Source organism: Lineus longissimus, chromosome 15 (assembly GCF_910592395.1).
Source record: "Lineus longissimus chromosome 15, tnLinLong1.2, whole genome shotgun sequence".
NCBI classification, from domain to species: domain Eukaryota; kingdom Metazoa; phylum Nemertea; class Pilidiophora; order Heteronemertea; family Lineidae; genus Lineus; species Lineus longissimus.
The window spans coordinates 13,492,008-13,512,339 of record NC_088322.1 but is presented as its reverse complement, the minus strand read 5'-3'; the positions used below and the strand labels follow the sequence as shown (position 1 = coordinate 13,512,339).

The following is a 20,332-nucleotide window of genomic DNA, read 5'->3' as shown; positions in this document are numbered from 1 at the left end:
TTGCCCGAACGTTTCTGATAAATACCGAATGAAACCATTCTGGTGTCGATGCCGGTGATGCCGATATATGCTGGTCATGCCGTCATTCGTCGAATAGGCGCAGCAAAGTACAGCAGAAAATGTTAAAGAGTGTAATATAATTATACACCACCTTACCTTCACTCTCCTTTTTACAGCCGTTTAGAATATTTACTGCCTCAATTAATGAATAAGTTAACAGTAAAATATCACGCAAATGCAATCGTATGTATTTTTAAACAACACTCTCATTCTACAAAGTGTTGCCATTCCACATCAAGTAGTTTAATGGCCCAATAGGGAGCAAATCTTCTTGTAAATATTTTTTGGCGAATCAGCCAAGTTTCTTGTTAAATTACATTTCTGCCGCTGAACATGTGTGGCACATACAATGAAGTTTCAGTAGACTCCTATGCAGCCCATTTCGTCATCCTGGTCGTATTTCGTTCATGAGCGACTGGACGAGGCCGGCCCACTGCGTCCGGAGTGTAAATTTCAGCTGCTTGCTTATCATCACGAAGTGAGTCTGTTGTATGGTCAACGATAACGGACGAAAATATTCTGCCCGCACCGATGCCTGGTTACCAAGTGTCATTTACTTATTTGGGAATGTTCTGAAGAACGGGAAGTAGATAGCAACTGGCCGTGGTATAATTCGGTCAGATTCATGGTAAAGGTACAGGAATGATACCTCGATTTGTCAGGACCAGTTTTGAAAAGCACCCGTGTTTGGTAATGCCGTTGAACGCGTAGCCTCATCGTTTCATAGAATTGGTTGGCATTCTCAAGAGGCAGAGTCGAAGGAACAGATCGAGTGGATTGATCCTTCGAAGTATGAGTTCTAACCCATCATCGGGCTCAAAACCACAGTCATTCTTAACAAATCCGGATATATCATGGAAGTGTCACTTCAGAGCAACGGTGTCGGGAAGCATCAAAGTGTCATTCCCGGAAGGATGGAGGCGCAGTGGAATAGGGTCCAACTTGTGATCGGAAGGTCGAGGGTTCGGGGCTCAACCAGTGCGGGTTCTCGGTTCTTTCAACTGGTCCGAAATGGTCAAGAGTAGCCCGAGCGCGGAATGTGTGCTTCTTGGTTTCTACGGAAGGCTTCTTCGTGAGGTTGGGGGAAATGAATGGAATAAGCGTTTTGAGGTCGTATAGACTATAATTGTACAATACGAAAGCGCTGTATTAGAACTTTAACTTCATTTTCATTTCCTTCCAGGATTATAGCGTGAGATGGCATTAACTGCACTTCAACCTTATACTAGGTGGAACGGCGTGTTATCGGCTAAAATCCACTATGCAACAAATTTGACAGCCCTCCCAACAGATACATATACATAGCTTAGGTTCTCGTTATAGATTTTAACATGCCACTCATGTTGTACCATGGCCAAACACCAAACGTAGAAATCTTTGAAGTCGTGTGACCCCACACTTCTCTCAGCAAATCCTGGTCTGTGTCACTCAAGAAGACAAAACCAGGAAACGACTAAAATGTCATTCCAAGATTTCGGGAATAGAAAGGTCTAGGAACTATCACTTGAGTGATGGGCGCTCCCTCTCCCACAGAATTCTTCCACGAAGCATGGCAACACGACTACCACCATCAGCCCATTACTGCGAAAGGTACACAAAACCCACGCGGAGTTGTTTCAAGCGGAAGCGCAGCGGAGCCATATTTACTGCAAGAGCTTTCTCGATAGACGGCAGAAGAAAGATATCAGTGTACCGTGAGAGTCTGAATCACTGGCTGCGTTAGATAGGTTCGTACGAGCAACAAGGGAAATTACATTAATTGCTATTGGATATTTTGTTTAAGGACAATTGCAGGGAAAAGGAGTCATTGGAGTAATAACCGAGCAATTCTTGGTCGCCTGAGGTTAATCTGAGTTCGTTTCGCTATTGTGATAATGGCAAGTTCCGAGTTGGAGGCAACGTCGAATATTAAAACCAGTGATACCAATTTCCTAGAAAATACAAGTTGGAGGCCAGGTCATAAATGTAACACTTTCACACTGATATAAACCACCGGAATAACTGGATGCTATGTTAAGATTTGCAAACGCCGAACGGAGCGGATCAACGTAACACAAACGATTCACAAATTTGCACGGGAATTGTAAAATTCATCGTTTTGTCAGTACATGCACTTTGATAAAGAACACTTTCTCAGGGATATTTGAGAAACAAAAACATCATCGTTGCCAGCGGAATCGACTTGATTTTAACCAACCTGCATGCTGCTTCGAATTCAACTGATTCAATTCTGTTAAGCCTTCAGGTGAGTTAGTATTTCTTTTCGGTAACAAAACTTTAGTGCAGTTCATTTTGCCGCGAGTGAAGATGTTTTTGTGTTAAGTAAAGGTTTTCTGTAAGTTTGTCAATGAAAGAAGTTGTTATCATCAAGTACGCGGTATATATGTTAGAGTTGGGGTTGGTCCCAGAACCAACATGAAGCTGCCTGCTTATTTCCTATTTCTTATTCGTGATTCTACTTATTTCTGATTATCAATAAGACAATTCTTTATTTCCGGACGGTAATGGTTTGGCTTACCAACACTCTTCTATTCTTCCCATTAGGGTAGCTGACTTGGCCCTTGCTGTAGTCTATTGACTTGGTCCTTGGGATCTTCAGTAGGCTTCAGGCTGGTCCAGAACCAACTACCTTGGTTTGATTGAATAGATGATTAGTTAGATTTTCGCGTGATTACATGAAAAAAAACTCGATCAACAACGAGTTCAGTCCCAAGCCAAATGTTGTGAGGAAGTCTTAGCCCTGGGGGCATGGGGCCTGCCTATTATGGTACCCCCATAGAGGTTTCTCAGAAAAATGAAAACCCCTAAAGACGGTGTTATTTCCCTGGAAATCCTCACGGGCCGTGCATATATTTGTTGGCTGTAAAACCCTAAAAGGTTTACAAAAGCTAGAAAACCGTTATTTTTATGAGTGTGGTACCGTAGAAAGGTAACCACGACACTGGTAACCCGGTTCTCAAGGCAGTAGTGGTCGTTTTTAACACTTCTTAATTCTGTTTACATTATACCGACGTACCTTTACAAGATATATTATCCTACCTCAACACTTCTAAGCAATCGCATACTTTTCCTGTGAGGTACGAGATATTTTGTTTGCAAACAGTTCTCATGCACCAACAGTTACAACTCCTCCTATACATCAAGTCCGCTATTTTAGGGATAGTTTCATCAGTTAAAGTTTTGTTCAGTGTTTTTAAAGGAAAAATATTGGCGAGGACCACGAAGGCCAGATTACGTTACACTAAGTTTCCGATAGGGGTCTCTCTTTATAGTATATCGAATCTGTTCACTTGAACAGTATCCATCACTGAACTAACACGTGCAATCCCTTAACCGTGCATATTAGTCCATGATACCAATGACCACCAATCTAAACCCCACTAGCTACCTATAGTGTCCCTTTAACTACAGACCCCTGACTTCATCACTGAACCAATCACAATACAGTCCCCTAACCTAGCATATTAGTGACATGACCACTATTTTAACCCCCTCATCCCTACCTATAGTGTCCCTTTAACAACAGCGTCCCTGAATTCCCAAACAAAATGAGTATTCAGCTCAACACACTCCTTAATATTCTCCTTAAGAGATTCTCGGTCTATTTGATTAGACTCTGCACATCACTTCGAAATCGATCCGGACATGGATGTGCTCAAGCAATACCGTTGGGACCGTGTTGACGCGAGAAGATTTTATTTCTGTTTTAAAAAGAAAGCGTGATCTGCCTAACAGCTCGCTGATCACATCTCTACTATATCTTGTTAATCATGAAACAACATAAATCACAAGGAGAAATTTACGAAAATGCAGAAGGTTGAGACATGTTAGACAGGCTACAAACTGATGATGAAACGGTAGAAACGAAATTACGGATAGTGTTCCCTTGGTTTGTAATGCTCTCATTGGGGTGCCAGTGAAATGAAAACTAGCTTATTGCCAGGAGGCTAATTATGGGTTAATTCAATTTGCTGAATTCTACCTGTCCGGTGAAAAAATCTACTCTCATGATTGACAGAGGACGTTTTTTTGGAGCCAACTGTTAAAATAACTACGTTAAGCAATGTAAAGATGGCGGATAGTTTTCGAAAGACAAAAAGTACGCCATCAGAATAATATATGATGAGTTGGTCATTAGTTTCAGTATTGAACATCACCTTTTCTGGGTCTCGAAAGTGAGGTGTTGAAGTGATTCCGGTCATTCGCTTCCGCGCTCTGTGCACCCCATATAACCTTACTGCCAATTTAGTATGGGCGCGAGCGAAGAGTGGGGATGCCTTGGCTTAAAGAGATGTAAATTATTCGGCCTTGACCGCCATAAGTTGGAGTTATAGTGGACTCATGTTCATCCAGACTATTCAGAACAAACTCTCCACTCCTTATCACCGTATACATCAACTTGTGACATGTTACGATAACACTGAAGAGCCATCAAACAAGCATTTCCAGCAACGGAACGAGGTCCACCACAGCTTCACGCATTCGTTTGTTCGAGATTAACAAATAATGAGCAGTTTATTTGCGTGACAGCCTTGCTTTGGCAAGATTGGACGTCTTCAATGGCATTATTATTTACACCAGTGTACACTTCATTTTATTGCCAAAGTGACTACATTTCATACTCCGGCGATGAATTGTGTGGTTTTTAACCTCTTCACATGTCGTATGAATCCGGCGTTACACACTTCCGTTATCCTTTTTGTATGCAACACTTGTATACGCCGGTGTCACGTAGCCAAAAGGGCCGCTTACACCAAACCAAACCAAAGCAGACCAGATCGCTTACAACGTCAAGAATACGTCAGTCTCGTAATGAAGTATGCATGTACATCGAACCCAGCCAAACCAATTCAAATCACATTCGTGCGCTTTTGATCGCAGACCAATCTAGACCGATCTCGATCAATCTGGATCGGTCTGCTCTCGTGTTAACGGCCCTATCGCACCGAGTGGGTTCCCATTATTCAGCTGGTGAACCGGGACGGCCATGTTTTATAGTAGCTGTAAATAAACTCAACAGCTTGCATCGTCTGCGAATCAACGTGATTACAAAACTAAGACGAATTCCTTCCTAACACATTTGCTTCACATATCCGGGAGGGGATTATACGGAGGCTTACTCCAAGTTGAAATAGTCTCAAATTAAGATGCCCCCTTACTGTTCGCTGAGATTCGTCGTAAGTGAGGTTATCATACGAACTGTACCCGGAGGATCCCAGCGAGCGGTTGGCTTACCTTCGAGAAAAATTAGAACCAAGAGGAACTCCAAGTGAAATTAATCAGATAAAACTGATATTAGGTGTGTTAGCCCACTTGTCGAGACGTTGTTGGAGAGCCACGGTAAACAAGAGATGGTTTCGAACTTTGAGTAAATGGTCGAGGAATCTCTCTCTTATCTTAGTTATCATCTGAACTGGTACATGTATATCAGGTTCAAAAACATCCTCCTGGAAATATCACAAAATTCTCTTTAAGGAGATCTAAACTGCTGACGAGCATTATACTGTCGGAATAAGTAGCCGCATGGAGAAATATGAATTCGCCCAGAAACATCTCACGTATTCGTCGATTCAAGCGCTGTTTGGTTTTCTTCTTCACTTAATTAGCAACGACCTTGTTGGATCAAGAATGTGTATGCTTGCGATAAATAAGCGCTGGAAATCTATTGCTGTGACGAAAGAAGCTGATTAATGGTACACCTTTGAGCAAACTCTGTTTACAAACTCTGTATAGGCAACATTTCATATGCAATATAGACTGCAGAATAATCTAGTAACCTTACCCAGTGGATAGTTAATTATCTTCAAAATATGGGATTAATATGCCGACTAGGTTTTGCTAAACGATGAAAATGTCGACATTAATGAGCAAATCCATGGTGCCATTGAGTGAGATTTTCGGTAAAATCCTCTTTTGAAAAAATGCCTTTTGGGCAAGGGGCCGATTTATCCTCATGCATGCACATGTAAATTAAACAAAAGGTGGTGGGAAGATCTGAAATTATACTGTCCACATTCGACGCCACAACGAAAAAGGAATCAATGTCTTCTTTCTATATACAGCTCGGAGATGAATCCCATAAATTTAGATTTCTCTTCTTCGGATAGCAACACTTCAATTCGAAGGGTTCCGGCTTTTAACACGATTCTGTAAATCGTTGGACATATATATCGGTTTTTGTATGAATAACGGCAAATTCTTGCAGTAATGCAGTTAAAGTGCAAATAACTGACGAGTTAGTTTGAACGGTGTCTGTATTCTATGCAAAATCCCAATTCCACCATTTTCCCAAAAAGGATCTCTGTCCTGTTTTGATTGCATAAATATTTGAAATGAACCTTTTTGAAACGCAAACTTCTTCTTATTTACTGTCATTTTGAACTGTAACATCACTCAATAGTAGCAATGTACTGGTGTGAAGGAATCTAACACCAATGGAGAGAAAGTCGGAGGATTCAGCGATTGAAGATGGCAGTCCAGAATTCGACGACAGAAGCCATGATTCTGATTACCAATTCATATGAGCTGACGAAGTACAACCTGCTTTATGGTATATATTCTCCATTCAAACGTGTGTCCTCACTACATGAGCAATTCAATTTTGTTTTCACTGACGGAGTGAGTGATCGGTCGATGAATAGTCGGTCACCTCCCAGAGTTAACCTCGAAAGCTGAGCTGATCACAACAGAGTAAGTTTAGTCCTCAAGGCAATACGAAACTTAATCAGTTACTGAACAGTTGCGCAGCACTTCAAGGGGGTGATCTTTAGCCACATTTCCGCAAAGTGACGGCAAGCAAAGAGGCAGCAAACTTAGACTTGGCAGCAACAGTTAGAAACTCCCTTCAGGACAGCTCGAAACGTACACGTACCTACCTTATACAAGAGAAATAGCATCAAAGCAAACATCAGAAAATTTCAAAACAGTTGTTAATAATTCAACAACAAAGTGCTTCTAAAATCCAGCCTGGGCGAGATTTCATCTCAAATAACGCTCGCAGTATCATTCAAAATTCAACCATGTTTTTAAAGTGCCTTTACATGGCACTTGAAGTAATGCAACACAGACTGGTTAAAGTGTATACACAGTAACGGCCATATCATCAATAACGAGGTTTTGTGTAAGGTTATATGTGCATTCGAGTGTTGCTCAGTACCGAGATTGTTTTATCTAAGAGTAAGGTTTTATAAAAAATCTTTATCACATCTGTCAGCGGTGTTTGAACAGCACATGCACATTCTGCCTTGTTAAATAGCAAAAGTAATCAATCAGCCGATGATTTTTCATGCAACATTCTATACAGTCAAGCAATTTCTCGAAAAAATCATTATTTCGTCATAAAGTTCTCTTTTATCAGTCTCGTAACGGGTGCAGGAAATAATCTCATCTCAGGTCCAATTCGGTTGCAAGTACAAATTGTACAGAAGACCATATGAAATGTACAGGCTAATCAGCCATCTTAGACTGACAGCAAGGTAATTAATTGACGGACGACTCAACGAGCAGAAATTGAACTTCATGCTTCAGCGGAACTGACGATTACACTTGCGCATGCGTATGACCATTCTCATGTACGTCGCGCCTTTGAATTACATCAATGGGAGCTATTTACCATATCTCATGGCTGTTTATCTGCCAAATGCGAGTGCAATGATTTTAATGGCTGAAATAAGTCAGCTTGGGATTTTGTTTGTCTGACTTGGGAGTTGATTTGTCGTTGAATGAATGCATCACGGTAGTCACGTCGTCTCCTGTTATCTGTTGGCTCTGCTGTGTATAATTTCAATTTGAGAGGATAATTGATGTAAGGCTTCGCTCTGGCTGTTTACTATAGGGGAGGAATAGTTTTTTAAAATCTTTAGATGCTAAGATATCTCACTGCAGAGCGGGCGGAAGGAGGGGTGCCTTGTGCTAACAGTAGTTGGCCTTATGGGAAGGCCTACGTGGATGCAGCCTCTTTCATGGTATGAGGAATGGCATTTAACCCCTGATGGTACTTGGGACTAATGAATGTTTTTTGTCATATCTCGTGATCTGCATTGAACTGGTATGACGTATGAGGTGACCCCGGGAATGGGTCGTCGCTGCTCGCTTCCTCTGTCGAGTGGAGGATCCGGTACCGCAATCCGAGACTGAAGTTTCCATTTATAGGCAAGCTGTTCGCACTCAAACTTTGTGAGCAAGGCAATGACACATGTGGCCCCGCGACAGTATCGAGTGTCGAATCGGGTTACCGTCCTTTGGATTTATTAGTAGCAATAATCTTAATCCCTTCCTAACTGTTAAGGGCTGAAAGCCATTGTCTTGACATATTTTCAACCACCATCCATCTAGGCATCAGAGTGCAATACTTCGAATCATCCTCAACGACACGGACTTACTTTATAGCAAAATATTTCAACGTCAGCTACTGCACTCAACAAACTCACTTGTCACATTGCCATCGTGGCACAGAAGATTGGGTCAAGCTGCTCTCGAATTCCCCCGGCGAATTCAACAGATCGTTTTTCAAGTTTGGGTCGAGTTGCCCCGGTTTCTGTTCCGTAATAGCACTGACCAGCAGTTCATTCTGACTTACATGTACAAGTATATATACGAATAGAAGTCGGTGGTAATAGTAGAAGTCATTTAAGTGGATCAAATTGAGTACTAAGTTGATTTGGCCAGCTTCTTCGAGATTCAAGGGAGATCAGGTTTTATCAATCAAGTAGGCCTATATATCTTAGGTTTTGGTTACAAAATTTGTTCCGTTCTCGTTGCCTCGATAAGAGTTTCATTTCAAATATTCATAATGCATGTATTTCAATCTGTCAGTTGCCTGGGCGATATTGCTGCTGCACTCACCAAACCCACTATTTCAATCGCCAGTTTGCACCGATTTGCACCAGTTTTCAGACGGATTGCCCGAGCGGAAACCCATTGAAATAATTTGGTCATAATTGGCATTAATACATGTATTTTCATTAGACCACCATCATGTCAGCCATATAATATCTCATGATGAGGTAAACGAAAGGGAACATAATTTCAGTGGATTCTGGTCTTGTTATAAGAGCTAGACTGTACATGTATATAGCGAATGTAACGAATTCTTCGCTACAACACTCGCCAAATATTATTCCTAAAGGAGCACAATTTATTTGCACAGATCCATTCATTTAGCGCGCAAATCGTAATTAATTACACGCATTTATCTACTCATACCAATGGAAACGTGATCACAGGAAATGAAACGATTTTGAATCAACAAATTATTGCCGGCAACAAAATTGCCTTTGGTTGTTGTCGTAGCCAACTTCGCATACAACGTCCATGACACGTTCATTTGCCATTGCCGATCCAGGCTTATCGATCACCCTGAAAGGTGTCTCGTGGTGTTCGACGTTATCAAGGTTGGCCCTGGCGACCCTTTGATAAGACTGTTGAACAATGGGAATTTAGGCCTCGGTGCGAGCGGGCTTTGTCTAAAGACAATAAACCGTGTATTAAGCTATATAGGCCTTCATTCTTTTAACTGCAAGGTAAGTGGGAAAGGACGTAGCGGGCAATTACGTGTGGCGGCGGCAACAGCAATACAATCTTTCTTCGACCTTTGAGAGAGAAACATCACACAACGGAATGTCTGCCCAAGCGTGTCTCTCCTTCGGCGTTTCACTCCCTTGGGCTTTCCTATGGACCAAGGCCCTGTGCGGTAAACGCCATGCAAAACTCTTATGTTCAGATATGTAATATACATGTAGTCTGCGTTGCTGCAATTCATCATTTAACGACCGTCGCAACTCCCACAACATACTTTTCCGGGAAAAGACTAACAATGAAGATCGATATCTAATCAATTTTAGTTTAAAGGCCTACTTCGAAGTGTAGAATAGGCCTTCTTTGAAAACGGATCATAACGTCACTAGACACTCCTTTGTGTGATTTCGCCCTGCGATGAACTGTTCACGATAAATGCGCTCACTTGCGTGTCATTGCAAATTAGTCGAACTCGTCTAATTACGGGTTCAAAACGAAGTTATACGGGCAGAAGCAAGCGGGCTCGAGGTTATGTGACATTCGTACAGCAGTTGCAAACTGGATTAGTTCAGTCAATCGAGCTGGATAGAATTTCAAGCCTGATACTAGCATCGTGTGTGGAATTAATGGTTTTAATTTGATATTTTAGGGCTATAGAATTGGTGGATTTGATTGAATTTGTCATTTTTGATATAGGACTTCAATTTTGGGTGAGTTTATCGTATTTTTCTTGTTACAGATTCTCTATACCTCATGACGTGTTTACCCATTGGAGTTGAGCATTTTATGAAGTGCGTCTCAGGTTTATAGGCCCAGCCAAGGTGAAGGTCAGGGCCGTACCAAACGTATTGGTTCGGAGGGGAGGGGGGAGCAGAGCACCATTTTTCGTCCAAAAAGGGCACAAAACTGCCTGAAAAAACAGATTTTTCGGCAACGTCTTGGGAGGCAGTTGCCCCCCTGCTCCCGCTACATACGGCCGTTATTGCTCTTTATTCTGTCTCTTTCGGGGGTGGGGTGGATGGGGGTTTGCCGTACTTCCTTCGATGGTTACTTATACACTTAAATACATATCACAGTAGGCCTAATGTTTCCAATGTCCGATGAGCTTTGCGAAAGCATATTGTTTGGATTTTTCCCTTGAAGCTAGCAAATAACGATGATCTCTTTCAGTCTATGGCGAGATGTTCTATCCCCTGTCATTAGAGATTGCATTGAAGATAACAAGTAGCCAAATTAATTAAGTTTGTATCGATTTTGACTGTCTGAGGCGGTGATACAGATATCTCTATTGGATTTTTCACAAAATCGAATGAAGCTTCCAGACGCGGTTGATAATCAGATTTGTGACGAATATTAAGCCCGGAGGCTGGATACTGGATAATGTTCGTGGAGAGTTGGACATAGTTTGCGTACAAAATACTGGTGAGCGTTTAATATACTGCCTGTAAAAGTTAATTTGACATCATATTCATGTTGTTAGTTTTTTATTACTTCCCAATTTTATGACGAAATTATCATTTTATATATGTCTATGTAGGAATGCACCAATATTACAGGAAACCATATCATCGTTTAAGGATGCATGATTCCAGATGGTTTACTGTCAACATTGGGTTTACCATGGCCATCATTTATACAGTGTCACATGTACGTGTAGGCCAACCTGCATACATCGGCAAACATATAAAAGTTAAGCATTTATCATGTAAATTATTCCTTTCGAACGCTTAATTCGTCGATAATTTGACCTTGTAAAGGACACGCAGAAATAGCGGCACTACACGTATCACCCAAAGCGCTAACGTTACCAGGTGACGTACGTTCGACAACATTTTTTATCAAATTTTTAAGTTTCAATAATCGGATTATGAGCAATGAAAGCGGAACATTATAGGCAAGCCTTATCATTCCAAAGTGTTACTGAGCTGAAACCGGTAAAGTGATGCCAAGGCCATGTTAATCAGGCCCTATACTTTTCAAAGTGCAGTATTTGTTCGACAATCATATAATAATCTCATTCAACATGTCAATCCCCCACTCTGGAAAACAAGCGGAAATTGCGCCAAAATACATGTACATTGAAAACAACCAAAGAAAATAAACATTTTGTTAATTTGGGATGAGGTAATCAGCCTGACAATTCCAACGGGTATATGGGCTAAATTTGCATTCTTGGAAGCCATCAGATCAACGTAACATAGGATGAGTGCGATTTGGCCCGGATTTTGAACAACTGATGGTGAAGATTTGGTCATTTCTAATTCTGTATTGTCAAGTCTCTTGGGCATTAAGTTGGCAATCGTCCATGACACGAGTCGTTTCTTCCAGTGGTATATCTAGTTTTGCTTTCAAAGTTCGTCCAGTGGTTTATCTCTTTACTTTCATCTAGTGGAAGATCTGTGGTCCAAATTATAGAAGGTCGCAATTGGTGATCCAAACTCGCAGCACTTTTTTGTCCAAAGTTGCAGAACGCTGCCTATGGTGAAATACCCTGATGTAGGGTTTGATTCTATTTCGTCTCACTGTTTAACTTTTTAAACATGGTTTCTCTGATATGTGAAGCTGAGATCCAAAAGAGAATGCAGCATCTTTAGGCCTATTATCCCCAATAATCACACATAATACGAAGTCAGCAGAACTTGTTTCAACGCTGGCAACGCAGGTCGCAGCCTCAGTGTGAGAAAATGAAGAGTTTAAGTCAACGAATGAGACCATCCAGCGAACGTGACATCCATCCTAATCTGGCGGGTAAAGTGCATCAATCTTCCGTGGCTGTCAAAGGAGCACTCACTCAAGAATCTCACTGTCATGACTGTCTCGCTGAACATCGTTTGACCTTTATATAAAATCACATTTCGATCTTAATGCATGGCTGCTGTCTGAAAGCGCAGACGCTCATTGTCACTCAGAAGTCTGGAAGAAATTCCCTGAGGAAAGACATAGTTACTTCGTTTTAACGAATCTGACGAAAACCATCTGTACCATTCGGCTAACAAAAGTCATTTTATAAAGCCCGGTCTCACAGGCAAACATTTCCATTAAAAATCCATATGGAAAATTCGCTATTACACAAAACCACACGAGTGTGATCTATGAGGTTTCCGACCAAACCGAGTGATGGTTTATGGCTTGGAAACCTCGGAGACCGCATGTAAAGCTGGATAATTAAAAAAGTGGTCGAAGAAATACATTAACATACTCTGTGCTTCGTCGTTCCCAGCCCTTCGTAGCGCTTGCGAAACCTGATGACTTTCGTTGAAATCAACTTACATCGGGCACTTACCACCTCGACCCTGGGAAAATCTTAAATTACTGGAAGAGAAGTGATAATAATCGCCTTCGATTTCAATTACATCTACCTTGATTCTTGAAATTCGGACTAGGAGAGTCCCTCTTTGATATGGTTTTATCTTGAATTAGAGCAGTCTGTGAAGTGGGCGTTTCAATGCGGTATAATCAGAAAGCCGTTATCAAATCTTAAATTTCCTTTTTATACAAACGTACTGATCGAGGACTTTCGCGCCTTGACGGAATCTCGTACGTCGAAAACTGGTGTGACGTACAGCCGACAGACTCCACCCGCGGTTTACCGGAGAGCCCGGCGTGGGTACTTAAAGGATTATTGACGCAATTGATACAATCCTATCCTTGATTCTAAAATTCTTATTCAATGTGGCTTCATAAAAAGGCACTGGTAATAAGGTGTTATTACGCTGCCATAATTATTGTTGTTGGTTTAGTTGGAAACGCTAGATGGAGGTATGTTTTCACTATCGCGGTTTATCATCGCGACTTTCGCCAACCTTATTTCGATTCTACTCGACACTGTAGGCCTACAATTCGTTCTGGTAATTAATGGAATTGTTCGATACTAAGTTTGATTCAACTGTGACAATAGCGTCGATATTTTAAAGGTCTATCGCGTTAGTCGCCAAATGAAAATTGAGCTCGAGTTTGAAATTTCCCAATGAAAAATTGTTTATAAGTAAAAAAATGTACGTACTAAATTTGAATTTCAGCAATGCCGCTGTGTAGACTGATCTACATGCCAAGTTTCAGCGAAATTGCCAGCATGATAATTGCACGTAGGCAACATTTGTTGCTATTCCCCGAGCCAAAGGAAAATGCCCACCATGAACAAACGGCCTAGGTCATTAAGGTCTATTTCATTTAAGTGAGTCATTTTCGAAGTACACTTTTCCATGTATGTAGACAGTGACATATATACATGTAAACAACGGTAATTATGCACATAACACAGTTAAAATGTTCTATCGACACACATTGTACATTTGTATGCGTACGCACATTTTTAAAGGCCGCCGTCACATGTCTAAACCATCTGTTGGCATATTACAATGAAAGTGTGGGCCCTGATTCAGGTAAAGTAAACTCATTTATCAAACAAACATCATAAAAATAATTGCCTGAATGAAAAAAAAACCCATTACGTACGTCAGGAGATGACATTCTGTGCGAATGAAAAAAAGCATAATTCGTTTAGCCAACGCAAACACCATGATGGACTACCTTACCATTATCCTTAACTAAGAATCAATAACCGTGCTATTATTTCGTTAAATGACTCTTCAGTACATTTTCTATGTGGTTTCATCCATGACTAGTACAGCCAGACTCGTAGTCTGGGTCCCGCCCTCCCAGAACAATAGGTTTTGAAAGCGACGGAAAAGCCGTAGATATTTGCCGCAAGGATCGGACAGCCTCGCATCGCAAAATGTAGTGTTTCCAACTATGATTCATTGCTGATGAACTCACTCATATTTTCCTTGTAGAAAACACACTAGAGTGTACATGCATCGCCGTGTTCATCTTTCTACCACGCTCTGTTGCAATCCAAGATGGTGTCCGGTTCCGATTCGATGCATTCTTCTGGGAGAAGCAACGCTTTCATATTTCTCATCCAAATGATTCGAACCCGCATCCACACGTGGTAGTGTATTTGTGTTGGCATTGAGGCAAGAGTTAGATAGAAGCTTTATGGTGGAGTTATTCCAAATTGCATCTGCCAAAACTCCCAAAGTTATTGCATGCCCCGGGTTGTATACTCATCGTAAGGATCTACACCTTGAGTTAGCTACATCCAGGGTCAAAATGTTTACAGAGTTGACCTGAGTCGGGGCCAATGAGTACATATACCTTGAAGGATTTCGCCCAGACACTTTGTTCAGACCCAAAGTTACAGCTTCATGGTTGAGTTATAGCATTCCTTACAAAACTGCAAGATATCCTGAGGTATCTTCATACCCAACGCTGAGCCTCGCTCATTATTCGGCCGAGCGATGTAAGAATCTGTGAAAGATCCAGATGGCATTGCTTCTCCCTTCTCCGAACCCAGACAGAGAATGTATCGAAGCGGATCGTGTGGCCTCTTCAACTCTCCCCTTGCTTAGAGATACGTGTCGATAAGGTAACGAATCAGTCAGGTATCGAAATTCCGACAAAATTCACACCGTGCCAAAGATTCCCACACTGAACTTCCAGCGACATTGCCTCAAACTGACGCGAGTTTTCTGGAAGCTGAGCAACGTCAATACATTGAGGGTCAAGGATTCCTGGCGCTCTAGAACTCTCTCATAACAGAGCTCGTTAAAAAGGGATTGGCGATCTCGGGGCCTATTTGTGTGTCGAAACGATTGCTTAAGGTCCATTGCTATTTCCCCCTCATCAGAATTTCCAGGACTACACAAAATACCAAGCTTAAGAGTTCGATGCAAACATTCCAACACCATCAAAACATTATTAAACTCCCATCACACACTTGAGAGTCGTTTAATTGGTCTATGCATGCGGTGATGGATATATCGCTTATTGTTCAAGTATATATTGGGAATCTCCGTTTTTTCAAGTGTACATTTAATGAAGATATTGCTGGCAACGTCTCATTATTAAGTCTTGAAACGTTCAAATCAACAAATCAACATTTTCAATAAGTAACGTCCTCAACAGTTGTTTAAACTCGGGCAGACAACAGGGCAAAAGTGCCAAGAAGGCGGAAATTAAAAGCTCGTATAGAGTTGCCTAGGATAGGTTAACATACACGTTTTCTTACTAGTTTTGTCGATCTGAGACCGGTTTGGTTAGCCATTTTGGTTTGCAACACCAGAGTCTTTCAATAACATTTCTAATAAATCGTTTTTTGCAATAGCATTCCGCGAAGTTACTATTTATAGCTCACAAGGTCATTTGCATAAGATATTGATGACGTTTTAGTCCCGTGACAGTCGGACATCGACACTTTTTTCTACGCATTTGAGCTTATTTCAAAGTCAATTATCTTTGACCCTGCATTGTTTTTAGCATGAATGATACAATAGAGTCAGAGGGAGAAATATTCAGAACAATTATGTAGTATTTCCAACACTCGGACATGTGCCAGATTGAATCTAACTGCCCCAGTTAGAAAGCCTGAATCCATTACGAAACCGCATGTTTGTCCGACATTGCCTGTAATTCAGCGATGGGGAAATAGAGGGCAGCAGCTGCAGTGACCTCATCATCGCGGAATGCTATTCCAAGTTTCTCGCTTGCTTTGTTTCCATTTCGCTATGATTCATCACCAACCAATCTACGTCACCCCAACACGACATGATTTTTCGGAGGATGTGATATCACTGTAATTATACTGGCACATGTTGGCATATATTCATGGTTTCTATCGATTTATACTTGTTGAGGACAACAACACTAATTTACTCGAACAGAATATATGAGGTCACAAGTGTTATCAATCTATCGTGGTTGCACTTCACTATACATGTATACCTTTGGAGATCGATCCTACTACATCTCGCCCCGTGTCTGTTCCTCAGTGTTAAGGGGTTAATCATCAAATTTAAAGTATGATCTATAACTACATCCTCATATTTTTGGGAAAAATATGTTTCAAAATCACCAGCCGTTGTAGAAAAAACGACAGTTTTAGATCTCACATGACATGGAATTTGTGCCAGGAGGAAGCAGACCTAACATCATTAGGTCGGGAAAAAATGCTGCTACTTCTAAATTAGATTTCAAACCTTTCTGGGTTGATTGAAATGTGTCGTGTACTGAAACCTCAGCCTGAATATCAAGTTTGGTTGGAAATAAGCTTTCAGGCCGATTGGCCTGCGGCCGTACTAATTGTCCCCAACTCCGTATTGTTGTCAGAGATCACATGCAAGGGAAGTGCCATTTCATTGGCCTCCTGGTACCTACACGTGACGTGTTATGGCCGCCTGAATGAAATGTAATGAGGTTGCTTAAGTCGAGCTGCTCTTATCGCGTTAGCAGACGCAGTCTAGGAATAGAGCAACCCCAAGGGCGTATGAAATCAAATCATTCTTGTCGGAAGAGTTCTTTATAACATGCATATTTTAATTGTCGTATAATGGTGTAAACGCCATGTCTGATGCTGGATTGAGATTTGAATTGATAACAAATGATCGTTTCGTCGTGTTCCAACTGCTCGTTCGGCAAGTTTCGCAATCCTTACAAACGACCAAGTACGAAGGTCTGTGGTCCATCTGGCCCTGTGCTTATTCACTAGCCACTGATAGTAGTGAATATGTTTAATACGTGGTTGAGGAGGAATCGGGGAAATTGTCAATACTTTTACATACTTCTTACTTTGTCGTTGGTAGGATTCGTATGGCTGCCGAAACCTGTCTGTCATCTTGTGTCAAACGAGTGTATAGTGGCTCGTGACTTTTTTATATTAATCTGTCCATTTTCAGTCGGGTTTGATTGGGTTGAAGAGAATATGAAATAAGAAGCCATTATTGGACAAAGATTTATTTTCTCACAAACTCTATCAGAATATTAATTAAGACGCCTCCTCTTTTATCTTTTCAGATTCCAAATGCAATGATGACGTGATAAGGATAGAACTGCAATAACAAATCAAATTCCAAGATGAGAGAATTACGCAATAGAACTCTCAGGTGTTCGAACTGCGCAGATGGCAGTTCGGAGTCCATGTACGCAGGTGATTGTGGTCACGTGACTTGTCCGAAGTGTGCCGGAATCGAACAAAGTACAAACGGAGATGTCGCCGATGCGGACGGTGAGGATTACTCGCTGTTGAACGGAGGAGTACGGAATGGCGTCGGGGCAAATGAGTGTCCGACTTGTCAAAAATTTCTGCTCTTCCCTGGGGAGTTGCATAAGTTACCGGTGACTTTTAGTTCGTTTAGCCTTGTGGAGAAGATGCAACTTCAGAACAGTACTATGCCTGTCAGTGATGAGGACTTGGGGCTTAACTCCAACAGCAGTACGAGCACGAGCAGCTACGGGGGTGATGAACGGGACTTCCAGAATAGGTCCACACAACCATTCGTCGCCGACGAAACAACTATGAAATGCCGTGAACATCCTTTGAGTCAGATGCGTATCTATTGCAAAACTTGCCGGTTCGTATTCTGTACGAAAAAATCGTGCGCGGCGCGCCATGTTGATCACGTGACAGCAGATTTGCATCACGTGTTGAGAGATGCTGAGGACTATATTCAAAAGCGCATGCGTAAGGTTGGAAAGGTGCGGGAGAAAGTTTTAGAGCGCGAGCACGTGTTCAAGCAGAGAGTCGAGCGGAAAAACACGGCTTTTGAAAACATGGAGTACCAGGTTCGGAACATTGCAAAACTGTACCACGAAGCGATTGATCGGGCGGAGCGTAGCATGTTGTGTGAGATACGCCACGAGCGTGTCAGTTTTGACCGCGCGGCGGAGAAAATGACAAATGTGTTGAAAGACGCTGATACGACCTTGACCGCTCTGCTGAAAATTAAGGATATTTTCATCGGCAATCGGAGCAGAGTACGAGCGGATAATGTTTTGCACATGAAAACGTTCCTCCGAGCAAATGAGGACATTTTCGAGAACGTCGAGGCTCCTGGGGCCCCGAAGGAGTTAGACTTATCTTTCCATAAGGGGATCTCATTTTTGGAAAACACAGCCTTCTTGCAGAAGAAATCGTCGCTGTTGGGAAAGCTGGTTGTTTCCGCGAATAGACAGGTGTATTGCGTTGGTGAGATTAAGTGTAAAACTGCTGCTGACAGCCGGGTACCAAATTTGACCGGGTTGGCAATCCTCCCCGCCGGGGAAGTTGTTGTCGTTGATTGCGCGAATGAGAAAGTGAAACTGTTCACGAGCATTGGCCCCGCGAACGTAACGACTAAACAATACAGCTTGGAGTGGGAGTCACGTGGGATAAATGACCGGTCCCCATTGGATAAGCCAAGTGACATAGCAGTTCTGTCGAGTGGTAACTTCATTGTAACTAACGAGGGGTTGGCAAAACCGTTAGAATTCACGCGAGAAGGAGAAATAGACCATTACAGCAAGTTGAACGGGATCGGTGGAAATAATCTAATTGGCTGGACGAGCGTTGCTATCGACAACGACAAAGCTTTTTGGGGCTGCTGGGACAGGATGAACTCTGAAGGAGTTGTGTTAATGCCGGATGAAGAATTAGAGAAACGAGAACGAAAATTCAGTTTGAAATGTTTCGTTTCGACGCGGGACCGGTGTCCCTCGAAAATGACCGTCCGTGTTGACCCATACAGCCGCCGCGTAACCAGTATGGTCATTAGCATGGACTGCTGGCGGACTGAGCCCCCAAATGGCATCACGGCGCTGGGGGGCAGCACATCCGCTTTAAACAATCTAAGTTACAGTTGTCTCGCTTTTGTCCGTCGTGACGGTGACATGAAATACATTCAGTCGTACGGTGATATAGTCGATGTTTGTTATGCGCAGGACGGAAATGTATTAGCAGCCGATCGAGCAAATGATCGCATCTTGTTACTCAGCGACCGCGGTGCCTTTCGGAAATACCTCATTGAAGCGGAAGACGGATTGGAGGCCCCGGTAGGCGTGGCTTTAGACAACGATGGACACATCGTTGTGGCACAAAAAGACGGTGTCGTGAAAATCTTTAGACTGTTTGAAACGTGCATGCTGTGAAGGTCAAGGTCATTCTTCATTATTCATAGTGTGAGAGAGAGAATTTCCTTGCATTCCCGAAATCATTGGGCCCTGCATTCGCCTCTTTCCTCAAGCAGAAATCATGTAAGACTTGCGGTCAGGTGACAGGTTTTGACCAATCAAAATCCCTTATGTGATCATGGCCGTGCTGTCTGTGCCGACCAAGCATGTTAGCTCTCTTCTAATTGGTCATTGCCTGTCAGGAAGTCCCAAATTGCTGCTTGAGGAAAATGGCCAATGTGATGAGGGTATATATGGTTTCTCACCCTCAACAAGGATGACCAAAGGATGGACTCCGGACCCTTTCATTCAGCAGGTCTCGTCCATGCATTCGTAAACTGGCCCGCTACCGGTCTTGTCTGTATTCCCCCTTTAAGATTTCACAGTATCACTTGTTTATAAATAAAACACCTTAGAGATGATCTAGATGGTAGTTGAAAGGGTTTTTTCTTTCACGCAGTCGTGGTGTCAGCTTTCTCGGATCTTCTGAAATAGGTTGTTACATGTCTTTAAACTTGACTAAGTCGCTTTATACTTTTGAGAAAGCTTTTTACCAGCATGCAAATGCTAAATAACTACTAATACGAAAAATTAATGCAGCTTACATCAGCCATTATCACCGCATCATCAGCGATAGTGGTACTCGACTGGTTTTGTTCATACAGAGGGTTAGGAAGGCTTTTCCTTGGGATAAGTCATCTTTCTTGCGCATGACCAGAACTCTATTGATGACGTCGTTCCGGTCCGTCCTCGCTTGAATCGGCCGTCGTTGCTC

The 20,332-nt window shown here is 42.1% G+C and overlaps 1 protein-coding gene across 2 annotated transcripts; it reads left to right on the top strand.

The window, feature by feature from the left end:
- The first annotated feature begins 1,668 nt into the window (after positions 1–1,668).
- Positions 1,669–19,983, top strand: LOC135499926 (uncharacterized). Of its 2 annotated transcripts, none has more exons than XM_064790989.1 (2): positions 1,669–2,305; positions 17,428–19,983. In XM_064790989.1, the coding sequence occupies exon 2, from the start codon at positions 17,488–17,490 to the stop codon at positions 19,534–19,536; it is 2,049 nt and encodes a 682-aa protein (XP_064647059.1). In that variant the 5' UTR covers positions 1,669–2,305; positions 17,428–17,487; the 3' UTR covers positions 19,537–19,983. The 2 variants fall into 2 exon arrangements, with proteins under 2 accessions (XP_064647059.1, XP_064647057.1); XM_064790987.1 differs by lacking the exon at positions 1,669–2,305 and adding an exon at positions 9,933–10,286.
- Positions 19,984–20,332: the final 349 nt, after the last annotated feature.

Bases quoted from the DNA above. Each gene is read 5' to 3' on its own strand.
- LOC135499926 (XM_064790989.1), top strand. From the start codon at position 17,488: ATGAGAGAATTACGCAATAGAACTCTCAGGTGTTCGAACTGCGCAGAT.